The 25,355-nt window shown below is 44.6% G+C and overlaps 1 protein-coding gene across 2 annotated transcripts in view; it reads right to left on the bottom strand.

Annotated features, from left to right (window-relative positions):
- atxn1a (ataxin 1a) overlaps window positions 1–25,355 on the bottom strand; it is an 86,034-nt gene that overhangs the window by 7,751 nt on the left and 52,928 nt on the right. Inside the window, exons 3-4 of one of the 2 annotated variants that reach the window (XM_080045547.1) lie at window positions 19,414–19,530; window positions 1,790–4,212 (exon numbers count right to left, since the gene is read on the bottom strand). In XM_080045547.1, coding sequence (XP_079901673.1) covers window positions 1,790–3,676 — 1,887 coding nt within the window. In that variant the 5' untranslated portion in view covers window positions 3,677–4,212; window positions 19,414–19,530. Of the gene's footprint in view, window positions 1–1,789; window positions 4,213–9,188; window positions 9,325–19,413; window positions 19,531–25,355 lie in introns of those variants that run through there. The other variant, XM_080045548.1, reaches the window with a different exon arrangement.

Genomic DNA, 25,355 nt, shown 5'->3' on the forward strand with positions numbered 1-25,355 from the left:
CAAGAACGATGCGAGTGTGAGATGCATCAAACAAGACCCCTCAAAGCAAACGGCAGGCAACATTTTCCCTCCCGTATTATGTAATTAATTCTTTATTTTTTTAGACTTAGTCCTCTGAGTGTGGACTGCTGCTATCAACTCTCAGGGAAAGAAAAAAAAGTAAGAAGAGCCGCTGAGAGAAAGATGAGTCTTTGAAAGATTGTGTCAGCTTGTGTGTGGGGTATACACTATCAAAGAGCAGCCCAGGGAGGGAGGGATGGATGGTTAGAGATGTGCTGTGTGTGTGGGTGGACGGACGAGTCACAGCGCCGTGGACATGATGAAATAGATCGAACGGGCTTTAACGCAAACCCTTCAAAGACGGCGAGGTAAGGCTGCATGTGTGAGTAGGTGAGTGCGTTTGAAGGGACTCGGGAGATCCAGATTGAGAAAATAGAAAGATAAATTCTGCCATAGTGTAAAATGGTAAGAGATTACTGAGGGATCAAAGTTACAACAAAAAAAGTGAGAGTTCAATAATGTGACCCATGGAACCTTTGATAGAACAAACATATGGAAATAAAGCATGTGACCTGAGCCTACATTTCATTCGGTGTGCATAAGGTATTATACAGGGAGAAACTAAAGTCACATATCAAAATAATATTTAAAAAATTTTTTTTTGGGGATTCAAACACGGAAAGTACACAGTAGCAATGTGCCAATGTATCAGTGCATTCATATTCAGGGTGTCACTGAATAATTGAAAGGAAACCTGATGTGTATATTCCCACACTGAACTCTGTGACCTTCTCTAAAGCTTGTAATCAGAATATGTTTGTTACATCACTGCCATCCTGCTACATTGAATTTAGTTAGAGATTAAATGAGAGAGAGTCATTAATAAGGCAGTAGCTCAACACTTGTCTTTCATCATTAATAACACCAGCCACATAAAATAGTGTAGATAGGCGCATTCTTACATCTCATTAGAGCAATGGCAAACTAGAGTGGGGCTGATAAGCTTGGCACTGCATTAAACTTTGGTTTTCAAACTTATGATTTTTAGGGCTTTAATAAAATGTAAACATAAAAAAGCTGAAAAGGACTATATAGAAGATGTAAACAATTAATCCAAAAGTTAAATCCCTAGTCCTAATGGTGATAAACTACCATAATAAAGTCTGCAAAAAACACGAAAAGAGCAAGCATTAAAGGAATAGTTCCACTGCCTCACAGAGTTAAACGAGATCGATGTTTGTGTGTGAAATGTACATGAGAGACAGCCCTGAGAGTCGATTAGCCTAGTTTAGCATAGTGCTGGAAACAGCGGGAAACACATTGAAATACACTACTACTACAACAACTAGCTAACACATCTAATGTAAACAAGCTAATCAGTACAGCTCCTCAATGTAAAACATCAAGTTCTCCAAGAAGTCTCTGTACACTTGAACATTAACATTTACTCTGGCTCAATTGTTAACTACACGATAATTATATCAATCAATCTTTCGCCAGAAAGTGGAAAAAGTGTATTTCCCAAAATGTCAAACTATTCCTTTAAAAGTGCTACGAGGAACTTTTTAATATTTCTCAGTTTTCCTCTGATGATCATACATTACATGTTACAGCAAACAAGATCATCAGTGCAAAGTTTGCTATTTTTATATAGTTTTTCTTAATGCCTCTGTCATGAGTACGTTCACCCATAACACTACCGCTTTTGTCCAAAGGGGGTGCAAGAATGAACACAAAGGTAAAGTTCCCCGGAGCACCTTTAATAACACAGTTGCTGATTGTCTCTCACCTGTGCACGGTGCTCGCCCACAGAGAACTGCACCACGGCGAAGTTGGCTGAGGCGCCGCTCCCTTCGATGCGCTCCACCGTGGACGAGTCGATCTTCAGCTCGCTGCTGATCTCGGCGCTCTGGATGAAGTCCTCCGTCTTCAGCTCCTCCACGCGTTTCAGTTCTCCGTTGGCCAGCTGGATGATGGAGCCCTTGATGAAGTATGGGGGCAGGGCGGGAGCGGACGCCGCATCGGATGAAGTAGGAGGAGCAGAAGAAGAAGCCGTGTCGGGAACAATGGGGAGGTGAAGGTGGGCTTGGACCACCACACCTGAAGCGGCCTGGTGGTACGAACCACTGTGGCTTTCCAGACGTTCTCCTTTGTGGGCGGCGGCTATGTACGTGTGTGGGAGTGTGGTAGGAAACGGTGCAGCTTGGGTGGACGACGATGTTACGTGGGAGGTGACGTGTTCCAATGTGGTGACTCCGCCACCACCACCGCTGACGGGGATAATGACCGGCTGGGCGCCCGGAATGAGTAAGTGTTGTTGTAGGCCCGTGTGGTAGCCGATTGGCATGTGCTGGCTCCCGCTGCCCCCTGCGATGTAACCAATGATAGGCGTCTGAGGGTAGATACTAGTGGCGGAGGGGAGCCCCATCGACAGTGACTCTGTGGCGCTGTGGGTGGTCTGGATGACGGTCTGGGGCGACAGCGTGCCGACGGCTGCTTTCAGGCTGTTGACGCTTAACGGGGGAGGAAACGTGAACGTGGACGTGGTGTTGGAGGAGGAGGCTGTGCGATTGACAGGCTTGCCCAGGATGATGCCCCCTCTCTCCACCAGGTGCGAGGTTGTCAGCTTGTCGGGGCTGGCTCTGGGCGTGACCAGCTGGTGGTGGTGGTCCCCGTGGCTGTTGGGCATTAACATGACAGAGGTTCTCAGACCTGAGGGATCGTGGGTAGAGTAGTCTGATGGCAGAACCAGATGGCGGGTCTCGTAGGGGGACAGAGAAGAAGTGGCGTCCCGCGATTTGCTCCCTGGCTTGGAGAGGCCTCCAGAGGACTCCGGTGATGCCCCAAACCGCCGGCCCCTCTCCAGTCCTCCGTTGTGGAGCTCTCTGGGTCTGGAGCCGCCTTCCTCTCTCCTATTGGTGTTTGGCGCGTCCGTATACTGCACCACCACCTGGGACATCCCGTGTGTGGCCAAAGTATGGTGGGGGTACTGCAGAGACTGGAGGGGAAGGTGAACGCCGCCTTGGTGGTGGTGATAATTTGACGGGACGGTCCGCGGGGAGGTGGACATTTGAACGTGGTAAGAGGCAGGGTCTGTAGAAGGCGGCGGCATGGAGGTACGTGCTGTGCATGCTCTCTGCTGCTGTTCGTGTTTGGAGGCCTGCGAAGGACTGCACACCGTCTCTGTGTGGGACGACCGGGCCGAGGAGGAGGAGAGGGGTGGAGGGGGAGGGGGAGGGAGAATCTGAGGGGAGATGTAGCTGGTGTATGGGGCCGTGTAGGGCGAGGCTATGAACTGCATGTTGGGAGGCAGCTGGGCGTAGTGGACAGTCCCTCCCACCGCCGACTGCGAGAGCGGGGATGTGTACACCGCAGGCAGGGAGGAGACTAGCCTCAGTGAGGAGGAGGAGGAGGACGAAGAGTCCGACATTGTGGAGAAGAGGGATTTGTATTGGGCCGCGCCGTCAGACTGACCGGAGCCACGGTGCCCGCCCGCCAAGCCGCCACTGTCGTGCCCGCCTGCCACGCTGGCCAGCCACGCCATGTTCTCTGTGCACTGGCTGTCGCTGGCGGGCGGCATGACGGGCAAGCGAGTCTCCGACGGTAACGTGCTGGAGGGGATCTCCCTCTTCTTTGGGGGCAGACATTCATTACTGCGTTCCTGGTTGGATTTCATGCTGGATTCCACTTCAACCGTCCCTCAACTGAACTTTCCGTTATCCCTCCTTAACTTTTTTTGGCCTTTCCTCTATCTTTTTAGTTCCCTCTCTTTGACTTCTCCTTCACTTCCCTGTCTCTCTTTCTTCTTACTTCCGATGATGCGTTCCCTTGTCTCACTTTAATTAGCTAGAAGTTAACTTTCCCAATCTTCTCTCTTCTTCACTTTCTATCCAGTTCACACAAGGGGCCGTTGAAACAAGTCTTCTTTAATATCAGAGAAGATCCAGACCACTAAAAAGCAGCTGAGGAAGGATAGAAGATGGAGATGAAGATATGGAGAGAGAGAAAGAGAGAGAGAGAGGGAAGGGGTATGGGGCTGTGTGTTTGGTCCAGGGGTCTTTAGCGGCTGAGGGCTGAGCTCAGTGCGGTAGGGGAGAGCGTCACGACGTCACACCTGCTGCTGCCGCCGAGGACGACGGGGGGCCGAGTGCGTCGCTCTTCATGCGGAATCATTTCCCTGCAAAAGCAAGCCTGCCGTCACCCAGCACAATCCTGCAGAGGAGAAAGATAGATAGACTGTTAGGGAAACATGTGGACATAATATAGGTCAAATACAAATGAGACGACATTTATATCTAGATTATGTTCACGGTTTGTTTATGTTCACAGTCTCTAAAGCTAAACAAAAATAACAAAAGTATGTAGTTACTTATCGTAAGTGGTCTGTGCAAATGTAAAACGTAACTTATGACTATTTGATTATAACAACTTATCAATGTCAATGTAGCAACTTTAAACTGCCATAAAAAACAATAAATAAAAATTCAAGCAGTTCCAATGGGTTTACAGCAATTTGCACGCCTCCCCACTAATAGTAATCGAAACGATCCCAAGGAGCATCTAGCACCTGCAGTACTTGCACCTCTCATGACAAGACTGCGGTGCATTCAAAAGTGAGAGTGTGTACAACATGTGTGTGTGTGCCATCTGTTAGAGAGGACCCCCTGCTGCAAAAGATGGAAATCTGGGTGTGAATCTCATAAATAGTGTAAGTGCACGCACGCACACACACACACACACACACACGCACACGCACGCACACACACACACACACACACTCTTGCTTACTCCAACACTCAGCCACCTGGGCATATTCAATTATGCTGACGCATGATCTATTCCTGACACAAACTCTCCTTCAACAACCAGTGCGCAGAAGCACGTACACCGGCTCATGTGTTTGTCCAACTTTAAATGCGTCACATTTGCACTCTTGAAAGTCACTTGACCAACACACTATAAACTTGCACTAAAAATGCAAAGCTTGGATGGCTGTTGTTACAGCAACAACAGGCTTACTGCAATATAGGTCTGTCAATTTTCTTCCCCAGTTATGAACATGCCAAGTCCGGGCTGTTTCGTGCGACTGTGGAATTTGCAGAAATAATCATCAGGATCATTGTAATAGAAGACAACAATTAAATATATCTATATGATCTCTGTAGCTGCAAAGCCAAAAAAAAACACTTAATCTTCCAACCCGAAAGATTGGGTCAACACCTCGAGGACTTCTTGAAGGCTTGTTTGAAATTCCTGCAGAGTGATACAAATTGCCCCCACTACGTGTGTGTGTGTGTGTGTGTGTGTGTGTGTGTGTGTGTGTGTGTGTGTGTGTTTGTATGTTCTTGAGGAAGTGGGACATCTCGCAGCTGATTCCTTTGATTTGGGAAGTGCTTCTGCGCTGTCACAACAGAGACACGCGGTAAAAACACATGCAAAATTCACATGCATGTATGCTTTACAAGAGCCCCCCCACGTGCGCGCTCAAATCCAGACACTTCTCTCAAGCACAGGCCATCTGTTCTGATAAAGCAGACTTGACTCGGATGGGCTGAGAAGTATACTGCTGAATGAACGGCGAGGTAAAAGCACAGACAATCTACTCCAGTGCTTCACTCCACTCCTCTCTCCTGCCTCAGCCTGCCCACCTCTCCTTCTTCATGACTCCGTTCTCAATTATCATACTTCCATCTAATGGTTTCTCGTTCTTGGCATCCTTTTCTTTTCAATCTCTTGTTACTTGCCTCTTAACTGCATCACACAACACGCACTGTGCTGGTCACACCATCATTTGTCGTAAAATACAGCTTGTATTTCACAAACTTTTGCGTTAGAGACATTTCACATCAGCTCTTGTCATATCAAACACTGAAAGTGTATTCTACACACCCAGCCGAAGATCTGTTCATGCCGCCATCAACGAGAGCTTTTTTCCTCAGATTTCATTTCATTTTAGCAGTTCACTCTGGCATGTGTGAAAAGGTTTTACAGTGTATGTTTCTCCTGAGATTTGCTTAATGGGATATGTTGACACATCTGTCTTTGAATAATGGTGTGTGCTAAGATAAGCACCATATAAAGATTACTGGGAGGTAAGCTACCACTAGCCTACAAGAAAAGTGGTTTGTCATATTGTTGCATGACTGCTGACTTAAGCAGTTATACAATAGGAAAATAAAACTTGCAATAAGAGATGATTGGCCACTTGGAGGCAGCAGAAACAAGCAGGTAAACAACACTGACATATTATACCTCGGTTATGTTCATATGGCAAACTGTGTTGCCTATTGAACAATCTGCTATATTACACAAGCTAATCGCCAACTTTGTCCGTCTTGCAGTTCTATGCTGGCCGCAAAGCTATGATTGGTTGAAAACAGATGCCTACTGTGTTCCTCTTTATACATAATTCTTTTTGTATTTTCTTTAACATGTAGCATTTTTGAAGGGAGCCTGAGACTCATCTTGAGACCCCCTTTACACTAGACCTTTCATGTTACATAACTGCTATGATTCTTTCTTTAAATATTGATAAGAGCATATTTAAGTTTATCTTGCAGTGTAAGTGAGAGATGAAAGGAGAGAGAAGGGATAGAAGACTGTGCTATCATTGACGGAGAAGAAAGAGTCTCAACAGAGAAAGATACCAGTTTGCAAGCCTGCAAACATTTGTAGTTTTAACAAATGAGTCAAAAGTCAGAGGAAGATCAAGAAAGAGATTCGAGGAAGGGATAAAGAGAGGGAAGAAAGTGAGGACAGTGGAGGGGGAACAGGGATATGAGAGTATAGGAAAGGCTTAGGACACATGGGAGACTTGGAGAGAGGGGGAGAGAGAAAGAGACCAGCTCAACTGACCTACATTGCAAAAAGAGAGAGTATTGCTTCACTGAAACTGACACTCAAGCACACATTCACTGAAAAGCTGTGTCACCTGAATCTTGCTGAGGTTGCAGCGTGCGCATGTGTGTGAGTGTGTGTGTGTGTGTGTGTGTGTGTGAGCGTGTGATTGAATGTGTGTGTGTGGATATCAGATGACCTGTAACCCAAGCCGCCTGTCCTCCATGTGCTTTAGTCTCTTTCACACACACACACACACACACACACACACACACACACACACACACACACACACACACACACACACACACACACACACACACACACACACACACACACACACACACACACACACACACACACACACACACACACACACACACACACACACACACACACACACACACACACACATTACCAAAGTCTGTGTTTGTGTGTTCTCTCTGTAACACTTGTCACATTTTGAAAAACTAACTTTGTGTGAGCATGTGAGTCAGTATCCTTAATTGTTCACTCATCCCGTACACTATTGCCCTTCTACGGTCAAAACAGTGGGTGGTGTGTATATGTCATGCTTTTCTTTCTAGCACACACACACACACACACACACACACACACGCACACTCTCTCTTTTTAGAGAGTATGTGGTTCCCTTAATAAATAAAGTTTATAATTATTTAACTTTGAAATCTTTTTATAAATATGTGCAGTGTTTCACAATGCGGTAACTACGGTCATTTGGAACAATTACAACATGTTTACAAGAGCAAAAGACTGTCAAAGACACGAACACTGGGTTTCACAGTTCTCCAGTGTTAAAGCAGCATCTCTCTTCTGTAATAAAAAAGCCAATATACAATACACAATGAAATAATTAAATCTTAAAGATCCCTTTTGGGTTCAAAGTTTCTCTGCACTAACTGTTCGCAATGCTCTTCAACCTAGTGACATAGTCATACCATAGAAGTTTAGCAAAATGTATTGTGTTTGCTCCAGAGACCTACAGTTCAGTCTTATGAGATGGATGAATCACACACAAAATATGTATGCAATTTTTTGACTATATAATAACCGCAGCGTTAATGTTGTGCTTATTAAGGATATTGCTTCAGAATCGAATGAGTTGCCAATTACTTTAACTAACGTGTCACAAGCTTTTAAATAAATGCTACGCTGATTAAAACAACTGCTGTGCATGGGCTACAAATGTCTGTTGCATTTGAGTCTGTGTGCGTGCGTGATTGCCCAGTCATAATCATGATCAAAGGGATAACGTCCAACGTGATGTGTTATCTCACTACTAAATATAGTTCCACTGGAAAGAACAGTGTTGCTGCAGGCTCAGGCTTACACTTCTGTGTCTCTCTCTATCCACTTCTCCATTTCTTCCTCTCTGTCCCTCCCTTCTCGCTTTTTTCCCCTCTGTGGTTTTTCATTAGTGTGGGTGTGTGTGTTTGCATATGTAGATGCATGTGTGTGTGTGTGTGTGTGTGTGTGTGTGTGTGTGTGTGTGTGTGTGTACACATTACAGGGACTGCTGCCAGACTGGGAACTCTGACAAGGCTACCACTCTCCCTACTAGTGACTACACACAAACAACAAATACACACACACACACACTTGAGAGTATGGTCAGATAGTGAGCGGAGGTAATGGAGTATAATGGAGGACAGATGGAGTTAGAGAAGCAGAGGGGAAGAGAAGAGGGAGGGGGTATGACAGAAAACGAGAGGTGAGAGCAAAGAGAGAGAGAGAGAGAAAGCGAGAGAGTGGTTAACACACACTCTCTCTCTCTCTTACACAAACAAAGAAAGACAGATATGGAGAGAAACAAATGGCTGTCAGAAAAAAAGAGTGTCCCCTTTTCAGAAAAAACAAACACTTGAGAGCTGCGTTGCATGACTTGCACTTTCTCACCCCTCGGCTACCCTAAGGGTTTGGTGGGTGGGTGGGGAAACAGACCGTCAGTGGGGAGAGAGCTGAGGAAGAAGAGAGCCAAAGGGAAGAGCAATGTGTGAAGAAGAGAAGAGAAGAGAAGAGAAGAGAAGAGAAGAGAAGAGAAGAGAAGAGAAGAGAAGAGAAGAGAAGAGAAGAGAAGAGAAGAGAAGAGAAGAGAAGAGAAGAGAAGAGAAGAGAAGAGAAGAGGGTGATTGAGTGAAATGGGTAAAACAAGCGACCGCCGATTGTAGGAGAAAACTAGGGCAGACGCAGTACGCACTTTCAAATGGCATACTGTGACACAACAAGACAAGTGTTCGGGACACGCACACACATATGCTGACTTTCTCTCTCTCACACACACACACACACTTCTTTCAGAGCGTGCGTAAAACTGTGTAAAGTGTACTTACCAGGGAAGCAGGAGTAGCCCACTTCTGCAGCATGCTCTCCGCTCCCCGCCTCATTCCTTTCCTTCCCTTCCCTAAACTTCTCCTCTGTCCCTTGCAGAGCGATCCCTCTCTCCCCTCCTCAAGTTGAAAATCCCAAAGCAGATTCGGTGTACTGGTGCTACACCCCACTCCCCCCCCATACACAAACACACCCCTGACACACACTCCCGGCCAACAGTCCTCTCCTAAATCTTGACAGCGAGGCAGGAAGCTCCCTCACAACCGCTTATACACAGCGCTCAGGTGCTCACAGACACACACACACACACACACATAATTGGTAGCACACACTTGCACACGCCCACAGGGAGGGAGTCCCGCATGCAGAGCTCCAATGTGTATTACGCAAGGGGCTGAACGCAAGCCAGAGTTCTCACACTTGTCTGCCCTATACACACACACACACACACACACGCTTGCTCACTCACACATACACACACACACACAGGGCCCCTCCCACGGTTCGCTCGGCCAACTTCATCAGGTATTCATTCAAAAAACACACACATGCCAGCTGGCTGCACGCCCAGAGACCGCTTACAAGCAGTGAAAAAAGAACGAGAGAGAGAGAGAGAGATAGAGAGAGAGAGAGAGAGAGAGAGAGAGCGAGAGAGAGAACGGGAGGTTTTTTCAGTGAGAAGGGCAGAGGGGGAGTGTGGGAGAGATAAAGAGGGAGGGAGGGTGAGATCGTGAGTTGTGGAGATTAGAGAGAGAAAGAGAGTACACGAAAGAGTGACACATGGACAGCTCGTGTACATATACAGATACACGTGTATCTAAGGCTGCCTTCATCTGTCTTTTTTCGTCCTTTTCTCAATTATTTAATTTATCATGACCTGTGAAATGCTACCCAGAGCCAAAGCAACAGTCTAAAAAAACACAAGCAATCCCTCACATTTGAGAAGCCGCAACTAGATAACGTTGCCTGCTAAATATAAAGTTGATTGATGTACTATTACATGCATAATCAATACACTTGCCCATACATTATATATATATACATACACACCGGTAAAGGCACTAACTACATCCTCTCACACATGCAAACACACTCCTATCGGTTTATATGCTCAAAGACGCAGGCTTGACAAGAACATAATGTAATCTACACAGGCAACACCAGAACCACTATCTATGTTCCTCCATTTATAGATATAGTGGGTGTAATGCTGATTCAACAAGGTTTCACTTCCTACTCCTGACCACTAGGTGTCATGACTGATTACCGCACTGTACATACATAGTACAGCAGTCTATTTCCGTTAGTTAGCTGACCTAGTTAAAAGACCATTTGGAAGTAAATATAGATGAAAAGTGCAACTCAATGCTAAGAGATGTAGCACGCAAAGGTGAAGAAGTGAACGCTCGCTCATCATGTGATGTTAAAAACACACGCTCACACACGTACACACACATTTGCAGGGTTGTAATGGTTCCCACTAGACTCAATGGGTCTAAACAAGCACTAAAAACACATCCTGTTTGTGTTTGGTGGGCCTTCCTGTCAGCTTGCTATCAATCCTGGCGTCAGCATTGGATTTGTTTAAACCATTGCAGGGCAGGAGAAGGCCTTCTTAATGTTTGCTTTTAATGAGGTTAAAGCTGGGGTGGAGGATTTGGGGAGAAAATGGCAGTTGGGATAGAGATTCGAAACCAAATACCTCAACCGCTCCACTTGTTCTCTTTGGTCCCTCCCCTAGGGTCCCTCCCTGACACGCTCTACAACACCAACAAAGTCGTGCCAAAGTGAATGGACAGTCCCAACAGCCAATAAGAACAGAGAATCGGAGCCTCGCTCTGATTGGTCAAAATGTACAGCTCATGTTAACTTTGACCAATCAGAAATCACATACCCCAGCTTTAAGACTGAGGACTAAATAGAACACACAAAATGAACACTAAGAAGGTTGAGCTTGGGTAAACGGATTGAAAAGTGGTAACCTGAGAGTTATTTGTGGTGTTTAAAAAAAAATATATATTTTGGAAAGCATGATGTGTATTGTGCAGGAGTGGCACAGTGTTCATATTCTCAAGACTTTGTGTTCGTGCAGTTTGACTCCCTGTAGATAGTGTTCTGTTTTTTTGGTTGTTGATACAGTTCCGCAATAATAATGCAATAAATACAAAAAGCGCTGCTGGGCGGACAAATCGCTAAAATGTACTTCCTGTTATGAAACGTAAAACCATTTACTTAAGTACCCATTTCCAGTTTGTCTATCTGTGTGTTGCGACAAACCATTGCTGCACTGTCACTAGCGCAATTACTGAAACAAACAAAACAAAAACTAGTGAAAAAGATACAGATACAGAGACTCAGTAAACAGGTAAGAATGAGACAGGAGGAAAAAACCAGACTAGACTAGACTGTTTTGTTTGGGCGACCTCAGCGGCACTGCTAAACAAAAAAAAAAAATCACCTGTTGCCTTGGCAGCTAAGTGAAGCCTCTCCGCATTTAATCATAATTCATTTGTGTGTGTGTGGGTTTGTTTACAATCTGCCCGCCAAGCAAAAGCAGTGAGAGACTGACAGACAGACAGAGAGAGAATGTGGGTGGGTAGAGAACAAGCACAAAGAGATAAGGAAAAAGAGAATCAGTTTATGAGATGTTTTTGGAATGGTGAATTCGGTTCAGCATAATGTAACTTTAAGCTGGTCTGTCTATATATCTTAAACCTTAAAAATTTCCAATCAACTTATACACTCAGTGTTTTACTGTCCCTGAGCCCTAAACATCTCTTTATAAACCTTGTCATAACCTTGTCATAACTTACAACTCTTCTTCATGACATGATGGATTCTATGTCTGCTACTGCATTAAATCGCTCAGGTCTCCTAGCTCTTTCAGACAGCTGCAACTTGAGAACAACACAGGAACTTGTAAAGTGTTGTTTTGAATGCAGATGACAAAACTGTATTTGTTTCTTATCATTAAGACATCTTGAAATGATTTACTTGCGGTGAACCCGGGCCATTCTGCTGATCCATAACCAGGAATAGTGGAAAACAAATCCTACAGTTTTCTCTCCTGTAATGTCCTCAGAGTCTTATATAGGTTCCTCTAAACTCACTCTAATGTGAAGCACAGTAATATGTTCCTCGGCAAACACTGCTCTGCTCTCTCGCTCTGTCTCAGTCAGAGCCAGTCACTAAGGAAACTGATGAAAAGCGTCTATATATATACACACACCTATCGACATTATTGCAGACTTTCGCCGATTCGTCTCGCTCTCTCCAACACATACCGACACTCTCTTGCTCTCACCGTCGCCCCCACAAACACACACACACACACACACACACACACACACACACACACACACACACACACACACACACACACACACACACACACACACACACACACACACACACACACACACACACACACACACACACACACACACACACACACACACACACACACACACACACACACACACACACACACACACACACACACTGTGGTAATAACAGCAATCCATGCTCACCACTGCCGTTCCTACACTCTCTCTACCCATCTATCCCTATCCCTATCCCCATCTAGTCTGCTTTTATTTGTCGATGTATTTCAATCTGTCTCTGTGTGTATGTGTGAAACCACACAAATACACACACACGTTTACTTATCTCACTTTTGGGGTATTTACATAGACTTAAATTCATTCCCTTGGGACTTACCCTAACCTAAATCAGAACCAATGACCTACGTTAAAATCAGCGATAACCAATCAGGGAGAAGACTTGTGACCCAGTAAGCAAAATCAGTCCCCCAATCAACTGCTGTTAAGTCTAATGTGCAACCCTGAAAGTCAGAAACAGAAACAGAAACACACACACACCGCTGTAAGCAAGGCACACCCTTATTTCAACATCTTAATGGTGTCAAACCTGTGCTCTTCATCATCTATCATTCATAAGCTTTTGTAAACATTACATAATCGTGTTAACAGTGTCCTCCTCCGAAACTGTGGGCCCATTCACACACTCAACAAAGATCTTCCACTTCTCAGTACCCCTTCATGTCTCTGTCTCTCTCTCTCTCACAAACCCTCTGCCAGGCTGCGTCAACTTGCTGACAGTGTAGTGTACTACTTCAGCACAAGCCACATCCCATTCACAAACCTACTAATCCACACACACACACACACATTCTCACACACACACACACACACACACACACACACACACACACACACACACACACACACACACACACACACACACACACACACACACACACACACACACACACACACACACACACACACACACAAAAACATGCACACATGGACACACGCACGCATGTGTGTGCAGGATTAGGGAGGTACTGGAATGGACGAGCAAATCACTACTAAGCTCCTCTATTGCGGTATAATTCTACTGAGTACAAACACAGAGACACATACACACACACACACATAAAATGCATAAATATGCATACATGCACATGTGAGCACGCAAACAGGAGTTGGTGCTCTCACTCTTTCCCTGTCACACATGTTCCAAAGCACGTATGCACCCCCCCCCCCCCCCCTCCCACACCCCCAACAAAGGCAGTCATCACAGACATTCAGACACACAAAAATGCGGGCTAATAGCCAACACACTCAAGGGCAAAACGCAGACATAAATACCTCTGAATATTATTTCAAAGACAATATATACTATAATCCCGCTTGGAGAATGTGTGTCACTGCACAAAATGGCAGTACAAGAGCAATGTTAAAAGAGAAATGTGCGGAGAGAAAAGTTAAAAGTAAAAGACAGAGGAGGGGGATTGAGAGAAAAGGGACAGATAAGTGTGATTCAAACCCCACTCATCACTACACAACCCATTCATTCATTCCACCCACGCAACTATCAGTCCTTTGTCCATTCCCTCAGCATTAGACTCTTAGATGCAATGAAGGGAATTTGGCTCACTTTTGATTAAAGGGAGAATTTGCAAAACTATTTTTATCCCGGAGTATGACGGGTCAATCAAAAGCATTTAAGAACAGGTCAAAGTGTATCATGTGAGATACGATCGGAGTTTGAAGAATGTGGCTCCTGGAAGGGCAGACTGCTTTATTGCTCGATGATGATTGATGCCAGAAAGAAATTGTGAAAAATGCCCCTCACAGTATCTCCAAGCCCAAGCTCACGCATTCAAACGGAGTGCCTTCACGTGTTTACACATACAGTATATGCCCTACATTTTGAAACATGTATATGTATTTAAACATATCTTGCAGCTTTATTATATATGAAACACACTCATGTACTCAATATGTAGGGTGTCAATTACTGAGAGAGCATATTTGGTTTTAAAAAAGCAGATTATGTTCCACTTTTCACAACAACAACAACAAAAAAGCCCAAATACATGCAGGCAATTGCAGTTAGATGACTTAGCTGACGTCAGGTTGAGGACAAGCTGACAGGTGTGAGATGGGTGACTCTGAGGGACTGTAGAGAGCTTGGAGCTACACTGAACGCATGAAGAGACAAATGGTAATAAACACACAAGCTGTAGACTAATGCTGCTTTATTTGCTTGGCTTGAATAATGGCACCCACACGGAGTAGAATCACCCACACATATTTCTCAAGTTCCCAAAACACAAACAAACACACACACACACACACACATTTTTCTCTTGCATGTTAGAATAAAAGAAAAAGAAAACTGATTAATGTTCCCTGATTGTGCCTGCATGTGTCCCCATTTAGGACAGAGAAGCACACACAAGGTGAACCGCCTGTAATGGGCATAGGCAGGCAGACTGGCACTAATTGGCATGAATGGTCGTGGCGGCGGGCATTGTGTGGATGAAGAAGAGGTGGGCGACTGCTCAGCATGTGTCCTTGTCGGTGAATAATGGCTTCCAGCTTTTCAAAGGCATGAGGACAAAAATGTCAGACAGGCAGCAGCACTGCTTGAGCGCGCACACTCGCACCATCAAAGGGCCTCGGCTCGGCACAAACACACACCAAACCACACATGCAGTAATACCAGCCATCATTCACACAAACAAATTCCACACCAGTCACACGCACCACAGCCAGGCACACGCACACACACACACACACACACACACGCACCACACACAGCACAATCACAACACACTCCACAGGTGTCTGCATGCTGCCCAGCAGTGCGTCTACTCCTGAAGCTGCAAGCTGCAACAATAGGCTTAATATAAAATCCACAAACCCGTAAGCACATCCATTCAATCAAATGCTAGTATATAATCATGTTGAATAGCCATTCTGATTGCTCATCATCATCATCATCTTCAGCCGCTTATCCGAAATCGGGTCGCGGGGGCAGCAGCTTGAGCAGGGAGCCCCAAACTTCTCTTTCCCGGGCCACATCAACCAGCTCTGACTGGGGGATCCCGAGGCGTTCCCAGGCCAGCGTGGAGACATAATCTCTCCACCTAGTCCTGGGTCTTCCCCGAGGCCTCCTTCCAGCTGGACGCTCCTGGAACACCACCCTAGGGAGGCGCCCTGGGGGCATCCTTACCAGATCCCGAACCACCTCAACTGGCTCCTTTCAATGCAAAGGAGTAGTGGCTCTGCCCCGAGTTCCTCACGAATGACTGAGCTTCTCACCCTATCTCTAAGGGAGACGCTAGCCACCCTCCTGAGAAAGCCCATTGCGGCCGCTTGTACCCGCGATCTCGTTCTTTCGGTCATTACCCAGCCTTCATGACCATAGGTGAGGGTAGGAACAAAGATCGACCGGTACACACACACTTGCCTTGAGGGTGATGATGTGTATCCTCAGAAACACAAAACCCTTTGACCCTGACCCAATTTCAACACCAAAACCAATTTCTACCCGGAAGACCACTGACAAAGTGTGTGTTTATAGTTACGCCAGCGCGTATGTAAGATTTCACAGTGAAGGGAGAAATAGAGAGAGGAGGAAAAAAAACTGTGAGGAACAAAGGAGGGAGTGGCAGATGAAAACAGGAGACGAGAGAAGGAGGAAAGAAAGGGGGTAAAACAACAAGAAAATGATGTGGGGGGGCAGGAAAAGAAGCTGGAGAGAGACTTTGATGTCACCTTGTGGCACTGCAGTGAGACGGACACAGAAATAGAGAGAGATTAAAAGAGAAAGAGGGAGAGAGAAGCTTACCAGATATAATAATTGATAGAAGTCATGCAGACTACCTCCCACTCCTTAGGCAATTCATTGAGAATAATGTGTAGAATGTTTGTGTGTGCGCATGCGTGTGCACGTGAGAGAGAGGGAGAGGGAGAGGGAGAGAGTGAGTGAGTGACAGAGTAACTCTGGCTTTGGGCCTCGGGGCATTATGTAGTACTACTAGAAAATCTCTCTATGGAGACTGTGCTTAGTCTGTGTGTGTGTGTGTGTGTGTGTGCGTGTGTGTGTGTGTGTGTGTGTGTGTGTGTGTGTGTGCACGTGTGTCTCATTCTATTACTCATGTTGTCCGACCTGTTCACACACAGGCTAAAACCATTACAATTTAGGGTAAAGTCTGGGGTTTCTTGGTTTATCTAAACGTTAGGTTTTAGCAATGTTTCATATATGTTAAAGTCCCCAGAGAACGGACATAAGTCAACGCAACGTCCTCATGAGTGTCTTACATGAGTTTGTGTGTACATGCGTCTCCGTGTGAGTGTTTCAAGAGGACAGCGTAAAGGAATGCCTCGGTTCAAGACTTGCCAAGAGCACTTTTCCCATACGCGAGGGAGCCAAGACTTCCCAACCAGCCAAGAATAGCACCGACTCTCCCTGTCTTTCTCTCTCTCTCTCTCACCCACACACACAGGCACTCACACTTTTTACTCTTTGGATTTAAGGAGAAAGAGGGTGATGGTGTGAAAGAGGCGAGTGCAGCCTCACACACTTTAAATCGGTAGTAGTACGTTATGGTCATGCCAAGAGAAGCACATTTGACTTTGGGAAGACAGAAACGGAGAAAAAGTCTCACTGTTTTTGGTCAAATATGCACTTTAGCAACATGTTCTTTATCAAAATGTCAAGCTAATGAAGCATCACTGAACTGAATTGAACTGAGAGGCGGATAGAAGGAGTGAAAGAGAGAGAGAGAGAGAGAGAGAGAGAGAGAGAGAGAGAGAGAGAGAGAGAGAGAGAGAGCAAGTGAGAGGGAAAGAAGTGGATGAAGAAAGGCAAACAGAAAGAGAGTGAGAGACAGCGGCTTACAGACAGTAGATTATAGACAGCAACACTCTCCAAACTGTCTGCTCCCTGTGGGGTAAATGAGAATGCTCGCCCTCATGTAGATGTGTAGGAACATGTGTGTGTGTGTGTGTGTGTGTGTGTGTGTGTGTGTGTGTGTGTGTGTGTGTGTGTGTGTGTGTGTGTGTGTGTGTGTGTACGCTTAAACAAGCATGTCTGTTTCAGACAAGGACCAGAGTGCACTCCCTACTCCCACTACGAAGACAACAGAACAACTGGCAGCGACATGGTTTCCACTCCAAAAGAAACACTTAAACTTAGTTCACCGCGGGGTTGTCACTTAGAATGAGGTACTTAGTTATAATTTAAAAAAAATGTGTCTCTCTAAAAATTGGTTAATAGCGGTTAAAGTGTGGATGACCTATCTCAAAAATATCCATCTCAACCATAATCCGCATTTTGTTTGGACTAAATCGGTTAAATCACATGTAACGCAGTGGTCAAAATCCCCCCAAAAATGCACTTTTCTTATCTACTTAGCCAAATTAGATCATAACAGTAAGACATTATCAAGAAAATACTTTTTTTTGCAGTGACTTTAAAATATTTTCAGCCTCCTCCCTCTAAAGCTAAGGCAGAAGTACAGAGCTGCCCTGAAATTACTTTTTTAATGTGTTCCCTGTTGATGTCTGCACCGGCGTGCAATAGTTAAATGTTTTTAATTAGTCTGTGATGCATATTATTAGCTGGACAGATCAGTGCTGCCTTGAGACTTAGCCTGCCAATTAGCATCCTGACACTCCAGTAAATGCAAACATTCATTTTCCACTCATTGCGTGCGGACTCCTAAAGGGAGGTCGGTTGGAGTTTGTTATTAAAAGTCACCCGTGTCTATTATTTATTGCTGCATAAGGCAGTAAACAGACACAGGCATCACACAGCCTTCCCTCTAGGGGGGAAAGAGAGGCAAGTGGAATATAACACACTACTCCTATCATGCGAGGAGGCAATGTGGGGGAGAGGACTTGAAAAAAAAACGTTGCTTAAATGTTTGCTCATATTGATTTTTCTTTAAACTCACATTGAAAAGAAAAAAGAAAAATTCCTTACAATGAGTAGGAAGAGACTTTCCATTAAACGGAGAAGGCCTGAGCTCAAATCCTTTGACCTCAACCGCTCGCTTGGCTCGAAATGTCTGCGAGCAAGATAATAACCGGCAGCTCCGAAGGTGCCATTCTGCGGCCGACCCTTGAGATCTTACTCCCCCCCCCCCCCTGTGGGAATGGGAGGAAGTGAAAAGACTATTTTTTGCCGTCTGGGAAATCAATATTACCACAAAAAAAAGGCGGAATCTGTGCAGAGAAAATCAAAGCTGTTGAAGCGGAATGTTGTAGAGGAATCTATGAGCATGCATAGAAAGGACATGAAGAATACATATAAACAAAACGATTAACACCACCACCACCCCCCCCCCCCCCCTACAGAGAGCTGTTATTTATAGGGTGTTTTTCGCACTTCCCGGCAATGCCAATAAGGCTTCCATTCTTGCAGGAAGACCCCATCATAAACTGGTTCTTGACGGTGTCACCCGATGTGTGAAGATATATTGCTGTTCCAACAGAGAGATGCAGCCTAATAAACAAACCCACTGTCGCTAGGCAGACTATGCGCTCCCTTAATGTAAAAAAAACACCTCTGCTCCTTTCACATCAAAAGCAAATAGCAAACGTCAGTTAGCAGAGGCCCACTGGCGTAATATCAGAAAATAAGTGACAGATTTTCTTAAACCTTTCAAACTAAGGTTTTTAAGAGTGGGTGAACCAAAAAGTGATCCACTACATGGTTTGATGAACTCATTATATTCATAGTGGCAGGGAATGAGGATAATAGAGAGTAAGCTTTTAAGGTTGGAAGCAGCCAACCACATACTTCCACTTAGAATATATGTATTTAAAAAGCTAGCTTACTTAGCAATGAAAACTACCATGAAGTAGTTGTGCATGTTAACAGAGGGGACCAGGACAATCTTACCTCATTCAACACAGCTCCTCCAGACCCCCCCTGGTTTATCGGCAGGTAGAACAGCCCATGGAGAGGGTTCCAGACTTTCCCAGAATGCAGTGGGTTGACTCAGAGACTCAGCACTCCCTGGTGGATGGAAACAACACAGGTTTAAACTGATGTAGGAGAACAAGCTTTTATGCAATTTGCTGTTTTATTGTTTAAAATAAAACGGCAATGCAAATAAAGGTCATCATTATACAAAGGACCTGCCATATGATTCAAACTCCAGTGCATTCCAATGTGCAACAAGCATAAGCAGACACACACACACACACACACACACACACCGGCGTAAGAGAAAATGAGTGGCTGATTGTCAACAGCACGCACACACACTCTGTGGGACTAATTAGGCAGGTTGTGGTGAAATGATGTGATAGGGATGTTATGGGGATACAAACGCTGCCTGCTGTTAGTCAGCTGCGGTGTGTGTGAGCGTGACTGTTAATGTGCGTGGGGTGTGTGTGTGTGTGTTTGTGTGTGTGCGTGGGACATCAAACATCCCACTGACCCACATTCTAAATGTTAAGACAATGAAGGAGGTGGGTGGGAGTGTGTGTAGCTTAATTTCCACCTTAAAGAAGATATAGAGGGACATTACAGTACTAGATTGGTTTTGAATGTGTTACATTAGTAATGGTATCCCATGCCCTCTTTTTATGTTTTGTATGATGACACTACAGGGACATGAGAGCTAAGGTGGAAATGAGATATTGTAATGAGACAGTGAGGCAGAAGAATGTCTGCTATATGGCAGACGTAGGAAAATCAATAGGCTTCCATAGTGGGATACAGTATAGCGTCAGGCTTAAGAATGTACAGCAAGACATAGATATCAAACTGTCTGCAAAAACATAAAGTAGAAGGGTTTGTATGCACCAACGATGTGTGCAATGTGTGTAAGGCAGAAACAGGGGAAGGATAAATAGATGTGTACTACTGAGGCCATGGATAAGCAGACACTAAAGGAATCTGTCATATGGTATTGAAAAGGCAAGGAAAAAGGAGGGATGGAGGTAAGAGTAGAAGAAAAACTGGGAGATATGGCAAAATAAGTAAGAGGTAAAGCAGACAGGAAGAAAAAGAGAGAGTGGATAGGAAGGCAGAGAGAGAAACAGATGGTGGTGGAGAAATGGCAGATAGAAACACACTGGGAGGAGCAGACTGGCACAGCCATCGAGGCACGGCCAGGGAGCACGGAAAGCTGAAAAAATGTCAGCGGAAAAGGGAGGAGGAGGATAGTGAGAGGGAGGGCGGAGCACCACAGAGTGAGTGATTTTTAAAACTCTGCCAACATTAAGGGGAAAGTACTATGATCCTACATGGCAGTCAAGTTGAAATATATCATGTGTATATTAGCAAATAAGGGAATAACACATGAGGGATTGATAAAAGAAAGGAAGGTTAACTTGTTTTTTTTTTTAAATATCCATTGTAACTAGATGAGACTGGCAGGGAAATGCACAGCCAGTCTTAGTAAGATATAGGACATAAACTACACACAGGAATCATCAAACATCAACGTAACACAAGGTGGTGCCAGGGGAGAGGGAGCCTCCACAACTACCATGATGATGGGGCAGCTCTTATGTTACCTAGAGACAGTGGCCAGCTGCCTATGGCTCCTTGATGGTCACCAGCTCTTTCAACAAAGAAAAATGTAAAGAAAGAAAAAAAAAGCTCACGATCGTGATCATTAAAAAGCATTATGTAAAGATAACACAAGGGAAAATAGATGCTCAGGTTTAGGATGAACAATGAAGAGAACATACACAAAACATGATGTGATTTTAAAGTTCAGTGCCGATATAGATGCAATTTAAACACACATATAAAGGCTCTCCAGCTTGATTAGAAACTCCTCGAAACACATACCCTCAGAGTACTCTTTCTATATCACACACACACACACACACACACACGACTAAAGACCCTTTGTCTATATCCATCGTGTGTGTGTGTGTGTGTGTAATAATGTATTTGTAACAGTAAAAGTAGCATTTGTGTATACGTGTTGAGCGAGTCCACCTCTTTCAGTGAATCACAGGGTTTCACAGAGGTGCTTTCTGCATGTCAGGGCATCGAGCTGACGCTGTCATCAAGAGGAACCTGTGATGAGTTAACAGCTCGCCGGGTTTGGCGTCTGGCTCGGGGCGTTTTGCCAGTATAGCTGAGTGAAGGACCCAGTGTTCCCAGTGTTCAAGAGACTGAATGAGTGGTTGACAAAGGACAAAAGTACAACCTTTTGTGGTGCATGTCATGCTGTTGTATTCTGTCACAGTGGGCTGAGCGGGCTCCCAATTTTTTGTGTCCCAATTGTGTGAGAGAGAGTGTGTGAGAGTGTGTGTGTGTGTGTGTGTGTGTGTGTGTGTGTGTGTGTGTGTGTGTGTGTGTGTGTGTGTGTGTGTGTGTGTGTGTGTGTGTGTGTGTGTGTGTGTGTGTGTGTGTGTGTGTGTGTGTGTGTGTGTGTGTGTGTGTGTGTGTGTGTGTGTGTGTGTGTGTGTGTGTGTGTGTGTGTGTGTGTGTGTGTGTGTGTGTGTGTGTGTGTGTGTGTGTGTGTGTGTGTGTGTGTGTGTGTGTGTGTGTGTGTGTGTTGATCTGGATCGTAAAAGCGACAATAGTAAACATGTCTAACAAGTGTGCTCTCTGTGCGAGCGTGTCTCAGCGCTGGCCTACATGCCGGCGTGATTACAGCACAAATACTTTTGTCCACTCACTCGCTCTCTCCATCACTTCATCTGTTTAAGTGCTGCTCGCATTCTTCCCCTTTCTGTCTTCGCCAAGTGTAGTCCAAAAAATGTCGTCCTCCCACGAATCGCCTTTGCCTACTGTACACGTTTATGCCTCGCATTGCAGTCTCCCTTTATTATATTTTTCCTCTTTTGATGGTTATTTGGCTGTGGAACCACACGTACTGGGTTCAGAGGTTAACATAAGCAACATATCTGCCCAACAATCCTTTGAAGGTTGCAGAGTTGAATGGCAAACTCTGTCTTGCTGCATCAAAACTTAAGTTAAAGGTTGGAGTTTAACTGGGTGCAGACTTTAGAAACTTGACACCAAAAATATTTTTACATCAACAATTTTTAAATGAAAATGCTTGACACCTAGGATCAGTGTATTTATGAATGTATTTTGCCTTATCTAAATGAACCTTTGGCAACAGAGAGTGTGGGAACTTTGCCGTGCAGTTTCTTATTGTACTCACACTTGGACTAATTACACATTCTGTAGTACAGAGTTCATCATTTATCATGTCAGACAGGAACACACGCACACATAGACAGAATGCTTTGGGGGCTGACGTAGTGTCTGACAGCTGTTTGGTTGGTTGAGGCAGAAGAATGTAGTGAGTCTTTGTGTGCGTGTGTGTGTGTGTGTGTGTGTGTGTGTGTGTGTGTGTGTGCGTGCGTGTGTGTGTGTCTGTGCGTGCGTAGACAGAGTGACTGACCATTACTGTAATGTAAGGGGAAATGCCTTCCCTCAACCACAACCCCATTTTCCTAGACTAGGGCATATCTGTCATACTACAAGTGAGGAATCAGCCCCTCTGAAATGTCCAAGGTGCTCAAAGCAAGGGGAAGAATGTTATCTTGGGTGCACACATGTCTGGAAAGACCAGTGTCCTTTACTTATCGCCATCCTTTATCTACCATTCCACACTTCTCTTGCTATGTTACGTGGCAGATCTGTAAGGTTCGGTTCCCTAACTAAAATTCCTTCAACTGACCTGAACTATTTTCAATATCCAGGTTTATAATATGCTGTTGGAGGAAAAAAAAATAAATAAAAAAAAGGGATCATGAGCCAGGGAGCAAATACAAATCATTCAGCAAAGACAAACATTAAAGAAAGGTCAGTATTCACAGGCTTACAATTCTCTCTCTCTCTCTCTCTCTCTCTCTCTCTCTCTCTCTCTCTGATCAAACACCATTTATAGCCATGCCCCTGCTTGGAAACAATCTGGTCTAAGGCTCTTGCGAGACACAATCGGGGATAATTGCAATGAAACCACTCCGTAATAAGGAAGCATGTCCACAGACACATTTCATAAGGAGCCCATACTTGTCAGCCACTCTATTATGTGAGAGAGGTGACATGTTCAATGTGAGTGCAATAGGATAACATTGAATCAGTGCGTGCCATGGTACTATGCAATTCTATTGATAGGAGTTTGAAGCAACCAAGGCTCTACTGTGCATGTCATATCAAATAAAAGAATAAAAAACATTATGGGGACATGCAACGCATAGCCTAAATTAAGTTATTACAATTTAATGAAATATGACATTAACCTTTATGGTGCATTTATGTAATGTAAAGACAAGTGTATAGAGATGTTTTTTTTTGTTTAGTTTTTTTAATAAAATGGATTAAGGATATATTCTTCTCTTACTGTGTTTAACGAATTCTCAAACATATCAAGCTAAATCAGCTAATTCAAAACCTATTAAAGCTCAGCTCAGCAGATGGCAGTCAATGATCGATCACTGTTGTACATTTGCTTTACGGTAATTTGATTGGAGCATCAAGTCACACATGGTGGGACTGTGGGAGAAAGAGAAGAGTTTCAGAAATGTGCTTGATAAGTCAACTGTAGCCGGGATCAAGCTGTAGTTGGGATCGCTCATTATCCAAAGAGAGATGAGGAAAAACAATCAAGACTGTCATGTGTCTTATTAGCTGCTGCTGCTTTGAAGGTTTCTTTTATTTTATATTTCAATTTGTTTCTCACATTCACAGACTGTCAACAACCTAGAGCAAACCCTTCTTCTCTATTCATGACAATGTCTCCTGTCATGAATCCAAGGCTGTGTGTGTGTGTGTGTGTGCGCGCGCGTAAGCTTCTGCGTTAAGAGGGCATATTGAGAGAATAGGAAGCATGCTTTCTATGCCAACCTTCTCCTTGGCAGTCAGACAAGGACATTCTCACACACACACACACACACACACACACACACACACACACACACACTGCTGAGTGTTTTTAATTGGCCACTGATTTGCCAGTTAGTGTTCTTGCCACTCTCTTCACCTTAGTGTGCTGGCCTCCTGCCCTACAGCCTGGCAGAGACACAGCTGGGCCCAAAGAATGTGCGCATGAGTGTGTTGTAACTAACGTTTGTGTGTGTGTGTGTGTGTGTGTGTGTGTGTGTGTGTGTGTGTGTGTGTGTGTGTGTGTGTGTGTGTGTGTGTGTGTGTGTGTGTGTGTGTGTGTGTGTATGTGTGTGTGTGTGTATGTGTGTGTATGGGTGTGTGTGTGTGTGTGTGTGTGTGTGTGTGTGTGTGTGTGTGTGTGTGTGTGTATGGGTGTGTGTGTGTGTGTATGTTTACATGCATGTGTGTAGTTGTAAGAAGGTGTCAATCCAATCCACATTTGCCTGTGTTTGTTTGACTGCAATGGTAAGAGGTTCAGATTCAGGGTCAGACTTTCCAGATCCATGATATCTTCAATGGTGTGCACTACTGTGTGGCAGATACTTTTCTTTTTTATTGATTTCACACAAAGGCCAAAACATTTCATACAAGTGTCTGCTGCACACAGCATAATAACACACCTTCCAGAGTTACATTGTAGTTTTAAAATGTTTTCTAGTTCCTATCTAATAATCTAGTCTGTGCTACAAGGTGTGTGTGTATGTACATGATGAGTGTGAGATTTATGTGTCGTCACCTGCAATATTTGCAAGGCAATGACAATCACCACTAATTTCTCTCTCTCTCCCCCCCACACACCCACACACACACACACACACAAACACCCAAGACTCACACAAGATCAGATGCACACATTTGCGACACAGCAACCCAAGGTCGAAGAAAAGAGGGTGAGAGAAGTGTGTGCATGTGCGTGAGCGTGTGTGTGTGTGTGTGTGTGTGTGTGTGTGTGTGTGTGTGTGATGACATCA

The sequence above is a fragment of the Ammodytes marinus genome (assembly GCF_949987685.1).
Source record: "Ammodytes marinus genome assembly, chromosome: 17".
Classification (NCBI taxonomy): Eukaryota; Metazoa; Chordata; class Actinopteri; order Uranoscopiformes; family Ammodytidae; genus Ammodytes; species Ammodytes marinus.